Genomic DNA, 15,575 nt, shown 5'->3' with positions numbered 1-15,575 from the left:
GATTAAGTGAAAGTTAACATATGGAATGGTGAAACCAGAGCTGTCTTTTTCTGCATGGTTCTCAGAACTAGTAGTCAAGCTTTTGTGTGTTATAGTGTGTTAATTGCTCAGTCATGTCAGACTCTTTGTGACCCCATAGACTGTTGCCCACCAGGCTTCTCTGTCCATGGGATTCTCTAGGCAAGAATACTGGAGTGTGTAGCCATTGCCTTCTCCAGGGAATCTTTCCTACCCAGGGATTAAACCCGGGTCTTCTGCATTTCCGGCAGATTCTTTACCATATGAGCCACTTATGCTTCCCCTCAACAGGGTATTAAAGGATTCTTTTCTGGAGAAACTTTTCAACCCACAACAAAATATTTAACAGATAGGACTTTTTGAGTTCACTTGATTAAATCAGCAGCTGCATCACCATCAGATCTCCTGCAGGAATGACGGCTGCTGGTCAGGAAGTGGTGCTCATGCGTTAGACTTTCAGTCAGCTTTAAGTGCCTCACAGTTAAACGTAAACAGACAGCCAAGGATCACCAGTCATTTGTTGGAAGTCTCTAACACAGAAGAGACCAAGCAGGAATAAACAGAAAATAAAAGGAGCTTGGTAGAAATTAGATTTACTGCAGGTAACAGGAGAAACTTTAACACAATGAAACAGTAGTATCTTTAAAGAGAAAAAAGAAGATATAACTTACATGAAAGAAGAGATTCTATTTTTTAAAAGAGGAATTATTCAGAAAACAGGAAGAGATTAGATAATAAAGCTGAAGAACTCTCCTAAAAACAGCCACACCAATTAGAATCTGGAACACGATACAGTGGGTACGTAATGATACAAACAGCCACTGTCATTGAGATGGGATATGTCATGAAATGTTTCAGAGAGGCACTGATACTTGAAATCTGAAGGAAGCCAAAAAAGGGGGCGCACTAGTGTATATGTTTTCAAGGCAACAGAAGTAGGAGCAAATGCAGAGGTAGAAGCACGATACACATGAGAAACTGCAAGCAGTTCATTATTTGGGAAATTAATATGTTTTACAAAAAAATAATGTATAGTTATACATACCTTTTTTCAAAAAGGATTTGAGATGGAGTTGTGTCGATTTATTTAAAATTCTTTAGAAAAGTAGCAGTATTGATGGTATCCATTCATTATGTCGAGAGGAGAATTAAGTTGTGAGTCAGGAGACCAGGATTCTAGTGTAGACCTACCACTGACTTGTTCTAAGACCTTAGTGTGATGATGTCAGTGACTGCCTTCCAATAATTATCTCCCCTTTTCTTACATACCCCCAGATCACAATTTTGCCTAGATTTGGGGGGAATTTCATGCTTCAGGAGTAGCATGGGAGGATGAGAATGGTGGGGCTATGTGAATATTACTCTAAGCTCATTACGGTAATTCTACTCTCCTTGGTTCGTGGCTGTTTTAGTAAAAACGTGACTCAGTTCTGACCAGTAAGGTGAGAATGGCCGCCTGCAGAGAGAAGTCTGGGAAAGTTTTCTCACAAAGGACAAAGGAAAAGATTCTCTCTCTCTCTGCCTTCATCTTATTCTAGCTCTGAAGATGTGTTTGAGTCCAGTGTAGTGATGCAGCAGAGCAGTTTTCAGTCTTAAGGGTTCCCTCCTTTGCTCCTTCATCCAAGGATTGTTTTTAAAAATATGGTGCCTTTATTGCTACTCCTCTTGTAACTTGCAAGTGTAATCTGGCTTGGGAGGGTCTTGACTTCCACCTCTTTGAGGTGGAAGAGGTTTCCAACTCAACTGGTTTCCTCTTTGAGACCACTGTCACCAGAAGACACAACCCTTGCTTCCCAGAGGTCACTCTAGGAATATTTTGTGAGCACATTCTAAGATCCCTGGGCTTCACAGGCACTTTCATTGTAAACACTTTTTCAATGAGACAGTTTCATTTGTCTCATGAAATCCAAGGTATAGCATAGTACTAGAATAATAGCACTAAGTTTCGTTTAATGAAGGTTGAATCATATACTACACAATTGCACTCATCTCACACACTGGTAAAGTAATGCTCAAAATTCTCCAAGCCAGGCTTCAGCAATACATGAACCGTGAACTTCCAGATGTTCAAGCTGGTTTTAGAAAAGGCAGAGGAACCAGAGATCAAATTGCTAACATCCACTGGATCATCGAAAAAGCAAGAGAGTTCCAGAAAAACATCTATTTCTGCTTTATTGACTATGCCAAAGCCTTTAACTGTGTGGATCACAATAAACTGGAAAATTCTGAGAGAGATGGGAATACCAGACCACCTGTCCTGCCTCTTGAGAAACCTATATGTAGGTCAGGAAGCAACAATTAGAACTGGACATGGAACAACAGACTGGTTCCAGATAGGAAAAGAAATATGTCAGGGCTGTATATTGTCACCCTGCTTATTTAACTTATATGCAGAGTACATCGTGAGAAACGCTGGGCTGGAAGAAGCACAAGCTGGAATCAAGATTGCCGGGAGAAATATCAGTAACCTCAGATATGCAGATGACACCACCCTTATGGCAGAAAGTGAAGAGGAACTAAAAAGCATCTTGCTGAAAGTGAAAGTGGAGAGTGAAAAAGTTGGCTTAAAGCTCAACATTCAGAAAACTAAGATCATGGCATCTGGTCCCATCACTTCATGGGAAATAGATGGGGAAACAGTGGCTGACTTTTATTTTTGGGGGCTCCAAAATCACTGCAGATGGTGACTGCAGCCATGAAATTAAAAGACGCTTACTCCTTGGAAGGAAAGTTTGGACCAACCTAGATAGCGCATTAAAAAACAGATATTACTTTGCCAACAAAGGTCCGTCTAGTCAAGACTATGGTTTTTTCCAGTGGTCATGTATGGATGTGAGAGTTGGACTGTGAAGAAAGCTGAGCACAGAAGAATTGATCCTTTTGAACTGTGGTGCTGGGAGAGACTCTTGCAAGTCCCTTGGACTGCAAGGAGATCCAACCAGTCCATCCTAAAGGAGATCAGTCCTGGGTGTTCATTGGAAGGACTGATGCTGAGGCTGAAACTCCAATCCTTTGGCCACCTCATGCGAAAAGTTGACTCATTGGAAAAGACCCTGATGCTGGGAGGGATTGGGGGCAGGAGGAGAAGGGGATGAGATGGCAGGATGGCATCACCGACTCAATGCACATGAGTTTGAGTGAACTCCGGGAGTTGGTGATGGACAGGGAGGCCTGACGTGCTGTGATTCTTGGGGTCGCAAAGAGTGGGACACGATTGAGCGACTGAACTGAACTGGATTTAAGGGTAGAGAGAAGTTTTATTTGTGTTCTGTTTGATTTTATTATTTCCAATCAGTAGAACATGGGTGTGGTTCTATAATCTCTTCACTTTGAGAGGCTTTTTTCCCCATCTAGGACTGTACCACCCTGATCTTGTCTGAAAGGTTTTTTTTCAATAAGGCAAAAGTGATTTCTATTTATTTTTGTGAAGAAAATTTCCTTTAGAAATTAAAGGATTGGAGAAACAACATTTCAGTTTATGTGTATTATTACTTCTTATAGAGCAAATCAGTAGAACTTTAGCCTTTAGCTCTGGATCCTTGACAAAGTAAATATTACAAAATTGTACCTAATGCTCAGTAAACATTTATTTATATAGTAGATATGCCCAAAATAGAACTACTCACTTTATGATTTAATTTTTTCTTTTTTTGTTTTAGCATTTATGACATTAACAGAGAACAGGAGTATGTCAAGAATTCTGGGGGTATACTTGGTGAAAATGAATTAAGACCACCCTCCCAGCTGCATCCCCTCTTAGAGAAGACTGAGACAGGGTTCATATCAGAAAAGAGTGGGTATTAAACAAATGGTCTAAGTTATTGTTAATGAATCCAGAGTTGAACAATGCAATTTTTAAAATTTTAATTTACATCATGTAAATGCAAGGACTTGAAAATTATAATTTCTAGTAGCTGCAAAATTTTTGTAATTATTAGTCCAAAATTGATAGGTTCTTTAAGTTTAAGTTTTTAATTTAAGGTTAATTAAGTTTTCAAATTGCATCAGAAAATATGTGTTCAAGAGAAATTGTCACTCTCTGTATTTCTTTGAAATTATTATTTATTTTACTTGATTTTAAGTTATGTTAAATAGTAGAAGTAATACATGCTTATATAAGAAAAATATAAATTGTAGTAACATATGTAAGGTAAAAGTACAAGGTCTCCTTTTTTGTCCACTCCCCAGTCACCATTGGCATAAACACTGTTAACTGTTGGATTTCCTATCTCTTTCTAGATCTTTTTCTGTATACTTTGAAACACATAATTTTTTTTACCAAAATAACATTATATAATGCATTTATTCACTCAATAGTATACAGTAGATATCTTTGTACATTAGTATATACAGATTTACTTTGTCTTTATTTAATAGTTGCAAGGTGTTTCCCTGTTGATTGCAGTTTAGGTTATCTCCAAGGCTTCCCCGGTGGCTCAATTGGTAAGGCATCTGCCTGCAATGTGGGATACCTTGGTTTGATCCCTGGGTTGGGAAGATCCCCCGGAGAAGGGGATGGTTACCCACTCCAATATTCTGGCCTGGAGAATTCCATGAACTGTATAGTCCATGGAGTCGCAAAGAGTCCAACAGGACTGAGCGACTTTCACTTTCACTTAGGTTATCTCCATTGTTCTTCGTGTTACAGGTGCTGGTATGTGGAACATCCTTGTACTTATCACCTCTGCACTTAGCTAATATTTCTGAAGAATAGATTTTCAGGAATGAAATGGTTATTTAGTATGCCCATTTTAAGTTTTTGTTACTTCCTGACAAACTGTGTTCTGAAGAAGTTGTATTTATCTTAAACTGGCAGTCCTTTGATATCTTAAAGGTATCAGAGATACCTTTTCAGATTAGGTGATTAAGGACTGGGCTGTTCCTTCAACAACTATCAAATAACCGAGGAGATAAACTATAGGCATCTAGAGTGAAAATGCTATTGCTTAATCACAGACAGGATATGTCCAGGGGAATTGTAGAAGTGGTTAGTTTCTGTTAGAATTACTGTGACACCTAAGTTGTTGCCATTTGTTCATCTCATTATTTGCTTTCAGACCAGATGCTTATTAAATGGAAAACAGATGCTTGTAACATAGCTTGAGAAATTGGTTTATAATTTCCTTGTCTCTCTTACTAGAAGTTAGAGAAAGAAGTGTCCCTCATGTCAGTCACTCAGTATCCCTGATGGAGTTTGAGATGGGGGAGATGATTCAGGGCACTGTGAGCAGAGTCCAACTTCTTGTGTCAAGCATGACCTAACTTTTAAGATAAAATCCAGAAATAGCAGAGCTGCTGCTGCTGCTAAGGCACTTCAGTCGTGTCTGACTCTGTGCAACCCCATAGATGGCAGCCTACCAGGCTCCCCACTCTCTGGGATTCTCCAGGCAAGAGCACTGGAGTGGGTGGCCATTTCCTTCTCCAAAGCATGAAAGTGAAAAGTGAACGGGAAGTCGCTCAGTCATCTCCGACTTTTAGTGACCCCATGGACTGCAGCCTACCAGGCTCCTCCGTCCACGGGATTTTCCAGGCAAGAGAAGTATACCCAAAGCCAGGTGCTACAGTAAAGAGCATTAACTCAGTTTTTACAGCCATTTTGATTGAACTTAAATTTTTTCCGTATGCACTCTGTTTGTCACTTAAGTCTTACGGGATACTCTTTACACCTTACAGTCAGATTTTTTTCAAGTTACCCTCTTAGATGTTGTTTAAATTTCTTTGTGGAATAGCCCCCACTTCTTTCTCTTAATATTCTGATACTCTTGAATGGTTTATAAAGCATGTGTATTGCTCAGCAAAAAAGATAAGACTATCCTTTTATTTAGTGCTCCTTGATTTGTACATTTGTTAGGGGGTTAAATGAGAGTGGGTTGTGTGGGCAGAGACTTCTCAATAAACATTCTTATCTATCTCCTTACATAAAGAGCAGGAAACTTGTACTTTCTTGAGAGTATAATCAAGGTTATTTATTATGAAATCATGAAAGATGCAGGATTTACCATGGTTTTCCATAAAGTTTTCTTTTGATATGCTTTTCCTTCTGTCAACTATAAAAATTGTTACTTTTATAACGTATGGCTATTGAGTGCTAACCTAAAAGGGGAAGCATTTTTAACCGTAAATAGTCTTAGAAATTACAATATGAAAGTACAAAATAAGTGATTTACTTGTTCTGCCTTGTTTATTTTAAATCGTTACCATTAGTCATAGCTTTATTGGGAACTGTATTCCCCACACTGTGTTAGACAGGTTTTTTTTTTTAATTGCATTATTTCTCCCTTCAGTTTATTATTGTGCATTGACACTCAAAATTGGGGAAATATGTAGTATTTACTACTTCTGAAATTTAAAATCTGTGCCTATCTGTTAACATTGCGTACAATTTAAGATAGTTGGTAATCATAGTTTGTTCATTTCCAGAACTACAAGAACTTTTGTATCTTGTAAGCAAAATCTTTCACAGATATGGAGCCTAAGTGAACAAAGCCATAGCTTTTTAATTACTGTCATTAGTGTTTTGCTATTTGAAGCTCTTTAGAATATCCTTTTCTTTTCTTTCTTTTTTTAATAACACTGGTATATTGATCCAGTATTCTTGCCTGGAGAATTCCATGGACAGAGGAGCCTGGCAGGCTACAGTCCATGGGGTCACAAAGCAAGTCGGACACGACTGAGGGACTTTCACTTTCACTTCATTATATTAATATTGAAAGAGAGAAGATGAAACTGAGGAAAAATAAAAATAAATGTTTCATCTTTTTTTTTCCTTCCTATTTATAATCTTTTATTTTCAATTCTAGGAAGTTTTGTTATTAAAAGCATTTTCAAATTACCTTGTGAATTAAAGTGTTAGGACAGTTTAGTACAAATTAATTTTACTGAAATGTTTGTTTTAATTTAATAGTTTAGGGTTTTTTTTTAAATCTGTTGTTCATAAATTAATTTTATTTAAAAAGCTTATATTCTCCAACTTTTGAACTTTAATGTAATTGGCTGAGTTCTGATAAAAGTAGGAAACCATATTAACGTACGTATTTATACTGTAAGGTCAAAACTTCCAGTGTTATAAACATTACTCTGTTCTCCTTAGAAGTAATCCGTGTGTATCCTTTTCCCCACCTTGTTAAAGAGAATAGAGGATCCAAATAGAAAGGAGTAAACAAAGCAAACAGTTAAATGTTATGAGACTTCATTAGTCTCAGTTCTCGCTGAGTGAGGACTCGTAAAAAGGACAAAGGCCCAACCAGGAGAATTGCTTGATTGGGTCATTAATTCTCAACTATAGGAAACATGGCTTTCATAGGAGAGGTAGCCTAGCATCTCTCAGATGGTACGTGGGTATGGTTTGAAAAAAGCACTTTCAAAAAAAGTAATGAATTTTTATTTTCATAAAATGATGATTTTCTAGTACAATCCATAAGAAGTAAAGTTCAGTAGACGTTTCCAGGCTGGTGAGGAAGGCTCAGAGAGAAACAATTTCTGATGTGTTTGCTGAGTGTGCAGTTCAGTTCAGTTGCTCAGTCATGTCCGATTCTTTGTGACCCCATGGACTGCAGCATGCCAGGCCTCCCTGTCCAACACCAACTCTCCCGGAGTTTACTCAAACTCATGTCCATTAAATCGGTGATGGCATCCAGCCATCTTATCCTCTGTCGTCCCCTTCTCCTCCTGCCTTCAATCTTTCCCAGCATCAGGGTCTTTTCAAATGAGTCAGCTCTTTGCATCAGGTGGCCAAAGTATTGGAGTTTCAGCTTCAGCATCAGTCCTTCCAGTGAATATTCAGGACTGATTTCCTTTAGGATAGACTCGTTGGATCTCCTTGCTGTTCAAGGGACTCTCAGGAGTTTTCTCCAGCACCGCAGTTCAAAAGCATCAAATGTTCTGTGCTCAGCTTTCTTTATAGTCCAACTCTCATATCCATACATGACTACTGGAAAACCATAGCCTTGACTAGACGGACCTTTGTTGGCAAAGTAATGTCTCTGCTTTTTAATATGGTGTCTAGTTTGGTCATAACTTTTCTTCCAAGGAGCAAGCGTCTTTTAATTTCATGGCTGCAGTTACCATCTGCAGTGATTTTGGAGCCCCCCAAAATGAAGTCTGTCGCTGTTTCCACTGCTTACCCATCTATTTGCCATGAAGTGATGGGACTGGATTCTGTGATCTTAGTTTTCTGAATGTCGAGTTTTAAGCCAACTTTTTCACTTCTTTTACTTTCATCAAGAGGCTCTTTAGTTCTTTGCTTTCTGCCATAAGTGTGGTATCATCTGTGTATCTGAGGTTATTCATAATTCTCCAGCAATCTTGATTCCAGCTTGTGCTTCATCCAGTCCAGCATTTCTCATGATGTACTCTGCATATAAGTTAAATAAAGCAGGGTGACAATATATAGCCTTCACATACTCTTTTTGCAATTTGGAACCAGTCTGTTGTTCTTTGTCCAGTTCTAACTGTTGCTTCTTGACCTGCATACAGATTTCTCAGAAGGCAGGTCAGATGGTCTGCCGTCTCTCAAAGAATTTTCCACAATTTATTGTGGTCCACACAGTCAAAGGCTTTGGAGTAGTCAATAAAGCAGAAGTAGATGTTTTTCTGGAACTCTTGCTTTTTCAGTGGTCCAGCAGATGTTGGCAATTTGATCTCTGGTTCCTCTTCCTTTTCTAAATCCAGCTTGAACATCTGGAAGTTCAGAGTTCGCATTCTATGGAAGCCTGACTTGGAGAATTTTGAGCATTACTTTACCAGTGTGTGAGATGAGTGCAGTTGTGCGGTATTTTGAGCATTCTTTGGCATTGCCTTTCTTTGGCATTGCCTTTCTTTGGGATTGGAATAAAATCTGACCTTTTCCAGTCCTGTGGCCACTGCTGAGTTTTCCAAATTTGCTGGCATATTGAGTGCAGCACTTTCACAGCACCACCCAGCATCATCTTTTAGGATTTGAAGTAGCTCAGTTGGAATTCCTTCACCTCCACTAGCTTTATTCGTAGTGATGCTTCCTAAGGCCCACTTGACTTCACATTCCAGGATGTCTGGCTCTAGGTGACTGATCATGCCATCGTGATTATCTGGGTCATGAAGATCTTTCTTGTATAGTTCTTCAGTGTATTCTTGCCACCTCTTAATACCTTCTGCTTCTGTCATGTTCAAACCATTTCTGTACTTTACTGTGGCCATCTTTGCATGAGATGTTCCCTTGGTGTCTCTAATTTTCTTGAAGAGATCTCTAGTCTTTTCCATTCTATTGTTTACCTCTATTTCTTTGCATTGATCACTGAGGAAGGCTTTCTTATCTCTCCTTGCTATTCTTTGAAACTCTGCATTCATATGGGTATATCTTTCTTTTTCTCCTTTGCCTTTTGCTTCTCTTCTTTTCATAGCTATTTGTAAGGCCTCCTCAGACAACCATTTTGCCTTTTTGCATTTCTTTTCCTTGGGGATGGTCTTGATCCCTGCCTTCTGTACAGTGTCACGAACCTCCGTCCATAATTCTTCAGGCACTCTATCAGATCTGATCCCTTGAATCTATTTGTCACTTCCACTGTATACTCATAAGGGATTTGATTTAGGTCAGACCTGAATGGTCTAGTGGTTTTTCCCTACTTTTTTCAATTTAAGTCTGAATTTGGCAATAAGGAGTTCATGATCTGAGCCACAGTCACCTCCCGGTCTTGTTTTTGCTGACTGTATAGACCTTCTCCATCTTTGGCTGCAAAGAATATAATCAGTCTGATTTCGGTGTTGACCATCTGGTGATGTCCATGTGTAGAGTCTTCTCTTGTGTTGTTGGAAGAGGGTGTTTGCTATGACCTGTGCATTCTCTTGGCAAAACTCCTATTAGCCTTTGCTCCCTTCATCCTGTACTCCAGGGTCAAATGAGTGTGCAGTAGTAGCCCCTTTCCATGGAACCTCACAAACTTCCCTGTAGATTTGGTGAGCCACTGGGAAGGTTAAGTTTGTCAAAATGTGGCCTGCTGCTGCTGCTAAGTTGCTTCAGTCATGTCCGACTCTGTGCGACCCCATAGACGGCAGCCCACCAGGCTCCCCTGTCCCTGGGATTCTCCAGGCAAGAACACTGGAGTGGGTGGCCATTTCCTTCTCTGGTGCGTGAAAGTGAAGTCGCTCAGTCACGTCCACTCCTAGTGACCCTATGGACTGCAGCCCACCAGGCTCCTCTGTCCATGGGATTTTCCAGGCAAGAGTACTGGAGTGGGTTGCCATTGCCTTCTCCAAAATGTAGCCTAGATTTACAAAAACTTAGGAACAAGAAGCATTGATCTAAGCAGTCGCTGACCTCCAGCTTGACACTATAGATGCATCTCTTTTACAGCCTTGATTACAGCACCCAGCTTTAAACCTAAAGGGATTTACTCTTGCATTAAAAGTAATTCATCCATTGTTATAATCCATTTAGGTTATTTTCATTAAGTATGAGGTCTTTGAAGATAGTCCAGATATGATAGCCAGAACATAATGGAAATGTCTTTGTTATGCAGGAAGGAAATGAATGACTTGGTCAGTGATATTTAGTGTGCCACTTTCCCCAGCCTTTGGTTATCTTAAACAGTTGCATTATTTTTGTGTTTTACAGTTTTTGAGACAGTATCCTTGAGTTCAGACTCTCTCTTCCAGAGGACAGTTTCAATTCTCCATACTTCTTACTTGGACTCTGCATCTGAGCATGGTTTTCAGTACAGTGAAGTGACTTTGGTGAAAAATGACATTTTCTTAAATGAGGTGAGGTGCTTGGTACACACTGTGTCTGTGGTTAGTTTTATTTTAGTTTTGAAGAAATAGACCCATCATTTTTTATATTTGAGCCTAGTTCTTCTTACCTATCACATTTTAGCACGATAAACGATCCTTGGTAATAATCACTTGAAAGGTAATTATAATATATTCTAGGGAATAGAAAAATAATAAATTTCATTAGTCTTTTAGCAGGAGGAATTCAGTTGATGCATTTTTAAAAAATTAATTTGGAAGGCAAAATAACATGTTAATAACATTTGATTATTCTCTATACAGTACAAAGCTTTTTACCAAGAAAAAAAAGCAAGTAACTATACTCACGAAGAACTTCAAGAAACTTATGGGTTTCTTCTGTTTGAAACTGAAAATCAGGTAAGGAAATTTAGTTTTAGAGAATTAATTTTATGATATTAAGGTACAAAATTAATTATGTCATTAAAGTTAAACATTGATTCTATAAAACTTGTAACATTACCAGTTCATCAGTCTTTTTTAGGTAGCAGTGTAAATGACAATGAAAGCTTCTCATGAAAGAGATTTGATTTCTGCAACTTTTTAAGGTTTTCTGTAGTTTTATCTTAAATACATTTGTAAGCTTGTAGTGAGATTTCGATTAATACAGACTTCTTAAGTATTAATAATGCCTTTTAGTGGAGTGAATGGATATTTTTCCATTCTGGATCATTGTTTACATAGATATCTTCTATTTCTCATGGAAGTTTTTTCAAGTTTAAATTACATGGTTTTGGGGATAAGATGAACACTTTCAGCATTCTAGTTACTTGGAATTGTTTCATGCTGTTTTGAAAATTGAACATATATATTGTTGCTTATACCTAAATTGTGGAGAAAGAAACTGCTGTGTGCAGGTATGTCTCCAAAGATGTGTGTGACTTCTAGATACACTTTCATCAGTGCCAGAGATCTGTGATCCAGTTTAAAGTAATTCACAAGTAGTATTTTGGTTGGGATCATGATTTTTAAAGAATGGGGGTAGATTTGCTAAAGGATAGTGAACATTAGCATGTACCTTATGATTACATAGTAATACCAGAGAGTTTATTTACTTAGTTGTTGACTTCCAAATAAGATATGTTAGGGGTTCATACTTTAAGAAAAAATAAAGGTCATCTGGGGGTAAGGCATTTTCAAATTTTGTGATTCCCAAGCTGTAATTGTAAAAGAAATCTTCAGGAGAGGACTAATCTGTGAGCTTGTTTAATTTGGTTTTGCCAATGACATTTTCGTTAGCAGAAATGGTAAAATTTCATGAAAAAGTTTAAATTGTTATTATTAACTGAAACACAATTGCTATACAGAAACTTGCTTTGTGCCCCGAATGCATATAGTGTACAGATTCTGTATTGAAAGTTTGTATGTAAATTATAGTTATTTCATTGACTCCAAAACATGATATAAGCAAAGTCCGATCTTTTGTTGAAGGCGAAGTTGGTATGTCAGCATGGACTCTGTGTGGGCAGCAGTGCTATCACCACTCTGGGAGACCCAGCGAAAGGTATGGTCTGTAAGGAAGGAGAATTTCTTTTACAAGGTGAAGTGGAATTTAGTTAGTTACAGAAGAGTCTGTATTAAAAGCTAGTTTCATTGATGATAAATAATCTTTGGAATCAGAACTTTAAATATATACATGAGCTTTGAATCTAAGAACTTAAGGTTTTCTAATAGAGTTCTCTCTTTTAAAAGATGATTGGACTAGAAGATATCTTTCAGTGCCAAGAGGTCAGTGCTATCATCTGGGGCTAAGGAGGCTTTCCTCCTAACTATCATATGGCAGTAGAAATAGAGAATAGATGGTACTGACCAAAGACAGCAACTGTGGAATGTGAGGAGTAGAGAAAGGAAATACTCAAATATAAAGTGTTAAATTTGCACTGCATTGATATTATCAATAGAGGAGAGATTTTAGACAGGCTGATGAGTTACAGGAGAAAGGTAGTCTTATCACTAAGAATGTGCTTTAGCCCTACTTTCTTTAAGCTTCACTTTCTTCATCTGTAAATAGATAAAACTATCTTCTAGATTTGTTGTGAGGATTATGAGACTATGTAAAGTGCTTAGCATGGAGCTTACACCTAGTAAGCTCGCAGTAAATGAACACTTACTTCAGTAAGCTGTTTGAGAAACAGTAGGTCATCATAAGTGTTCTGGAAGCTATCCTGCTGGTGATGAAAACAGTTGGAAGAGGGATGAGGACTAGAGGTTGGGGCTCAAGGTGGCAGAGGGTGCATGTTAGTTGAAGCCAAAGATATTGTTACATGGGGCAGCACAGATGGTGAAGAACAGAACTTTTATTTAGATGGTTATGGGACCAAGGGATAGGGACATGGGGCGAGGACAGGAAGAGGAAGAGCTGAGAGCAATCCAGTGGATGAAGAGTCTGGAGGTGGAGTCTCACAGGAAGCAGAAGGTGTCCGGAGGGGTGTTAGCAGTGTCAGATGCTATAGAAGTTGGAGATCAGGGGTGAGAAAGACTAGGGGGCTTCATGGCTAGGTTCTTGCTGGCCCTTTCTTTGTAATAACAGCTTTATTGAGATAAAATTCACCATACAATTCACCCATTTGAAGTATACAATTCAGTGTTCTTTTAGGGCATTCAGAGTTGTGCAACAGTTAGCACAGTCAGTTTTAGACCGTTTTCATCAGTCCCCTCCCCTCCCACCAGCCTGGGCAACCACTGTTTTCATTTTTGCACCTGTGGATTGACCTATTCCAGACATTCCGTATAAATGGAATCATATCTGACCTTTTGTAACTGTTTTTTTACTCAGTGTTTTTGAGATTCTCTGTTGTTGCATGTACTTGATTCGCTTTTTGACTGAATAATATTCCATTGTACCACTTTTTCCTTATCCATTCAGCAGTTGGTAGATACTTCGTTTCTACTTTTTAGCTATTATTTTAAAAAGCTACTGTTTATATTCTGGTACATATGGTCTTTATGTGGACAACTATTTTCATTTTTGCTGGTTTATACCTAGGAGTGGAATTGCTGGCTTGTATGGTAACTCTGTGTGTAGGAAATGTTTTTAAACTTCTATTCAGCTATCCTAAAGGACATGAAAGAGGATAAGTTCACAACTCAAATAACAGTTTACCTGAAACCTTTTTTTCTTTTCCCCTATTCTTCTTAACATCTCCTTCTTTTCATTATGAAAAATGTTAATGTAGAAAAAAGTAGCATGGTATGATATACCCATCACCTACCTTTACCAGATAATGTTTCGCATTAATCCTCTTCATTTATCTAAAAACATTTTTCTTCCTGAAAAATGTGGAAGTGAGTTACAAGCAAAGGCCTCAGCATATACCTCTAAAAATCAAGGCCATTTTTCTATGTGACAGTTGCATGAGTTTATTGTTGATGTTCTGAGAGCCTGGTTTCAGTAGGAGGTGTGGAGTAGAGGCTGCATTGTTCCTACACATACACATTCTTCTTCACATGCTGGGTGTGATGATAAGATAGCACTACTGGATATGTATGTTTATAGTTTTTGGCTCAAGTAAAATGAATGACATATATGACCATCACTATGAACAAAGCTAGTGGAGGTGATGGAATTCCAGTTGAGCTATTTCAAATCCTGAAAGACGGTGCTGTGAAAGTGCTGCACTCAATATGCCAGCAAACTTGGAAAACTCAGCAGTGGCCACAGGACTGGAAAAGGTCAGTTTTCATTCCAATCCCAAAGAATGCTCAAACTACCACACAGTTGCACTCATCTCACATGCTAGTAAAGTAACGCTCAAAATTCTCCAAGCCAGGCTTCAGCAATACGTGAACTGTGAACTTCCAGATGTTCAAGCTGGGTTTAGAAAAGGCAGAGGAACCAGAGATCAAATTGCCAACATCCGCTGGATCATTGAAAAAGCAAGAGAGTTCCAGAAAAACATCTGTTTCTGCTTTACTGACTATGCCAAAGCCTTTAACTGTGTGAATCACAATAAACTGGAAAATTCTGAAATTCAGAGATGGGAATACCAGACCACCTGTCCTACCTCTTGAGAAACCTATATGCAGGTCAGGAAGCAACAGTTAGAACTGGACAAGGAACAACAGACTGGTTCCAAATAGGAAAAGGAGTACATCAAAGCTGTATATTGTCACCCTGCTTATTTAACTTATATGCAGAGTACATCATGAGAAACACTAGGCTGGAAGAAGCACAAGCTGGAATCAAGATTGCCGGGAGAAATATCAGTAATCTCAGATATGCAGATGACACCACCCTTATGGCAGAAAGTGAAGAGGAACTAAAAAGCATCTTGCTGAAAGTGAAAGAGGAGAGCGAAAAAGTTGGCTTAAAGCTCAACATTCAGAAAACGAAGATCATGGCATCTGGTCCCATCACTTCATGGGAAATAGATGGATAAACAGTGGAAACAGTGTCAGACTTTATTTTTCTGGGCTCCAAAATCACTGCAGATGGTGACTGCAGCCATGAAATTAAAAGACGCTTACTCCTTGGAAGAAAAGTTATGACCAACCTAGATAGCATACTGAAAAGCAGAGACATTACTTGGCCAACAAAGGTCCGTCTAGTCAAGGCTATGGTTTTTCCAGTGGTCATGTATGGATGTGAGAGTTGGACGGTGAAGAAAGCTGAGCGCTGAATAATTGATGCTTTTGAACTGTGGTGTTGGGGAAGACTCTTGAGAGTCCCTTGGACTACAAGGAGATCCAACCAGTCCATTCTGAAGGAGATCAGCCCTGGGATTTCTTTGGAAGGAATGATGCTAAAGCTGAAAACTTTGGCCACCTCATGCAAAGAGTTGACTCATTGGAAAAGA

General features: G+C 38.6%; 1 protein-coding gene across 20 annotated transcripts in view; it reads left to right on the top strand.

Annotated features, from left to right (window-relative positions):
* The window catches only part of TASOR2 (transcription activation suppressor family member 2), a 69,235-nt gene that overhangs the window by 14,773 nt on the left and 38,887 nt on the right, over positions 1–15,575 (top strand). For 15 of the 20 annotated variants that reach the window (XM_042229667.1, XM_042229661.1, XM_042229660.1 and 12 more), the window contains 4 exons: positions 3,678–3,811; positions 10,607–10,752; positions 11,044–11,139; positions 12,211–12,283. In XM_042229667.1, coding sequence (XP_042085601.1) covers positions 3,678–3,811; positions 10,607–10,752; positions 11,044–11,139; positions 12,211–12,283 — 449 coding nt within the window. The remainder of the gene's footprint in view (positions 1–3,677; positions 3,812–10,606; positions 10,753–11,043; positions 11,140–12,210; positions 12,284–15,575) is intronic. The other 5 variants (XM_060397536.1, XM_042229659.1, XM_060397538.1 and 2 more) reach the window with 2 other exon arrangements.

The sequence above is a fragment of the Ovis aries genome, chromosome 13 (assembly GCF_016772045.2).
Source record: "Ovis aries strain OAR_USU_Benz2616 breed Rambouillet chromosome 13, ARS-UI_Ramb_v3.0, whole genome shotgun sequence".
Classification (NCBI taxonomy): Eukaryota; Metazoa; Chordata; class Mammalia; order Artiodactyla; family Bovidae; genus Ovis; species Ovis aries.
The sequence above is the reverse complement of the archived record's forward strand: the minus strand, read 5'-3'. Positions and strand labels throughout refer to the sequence as shown.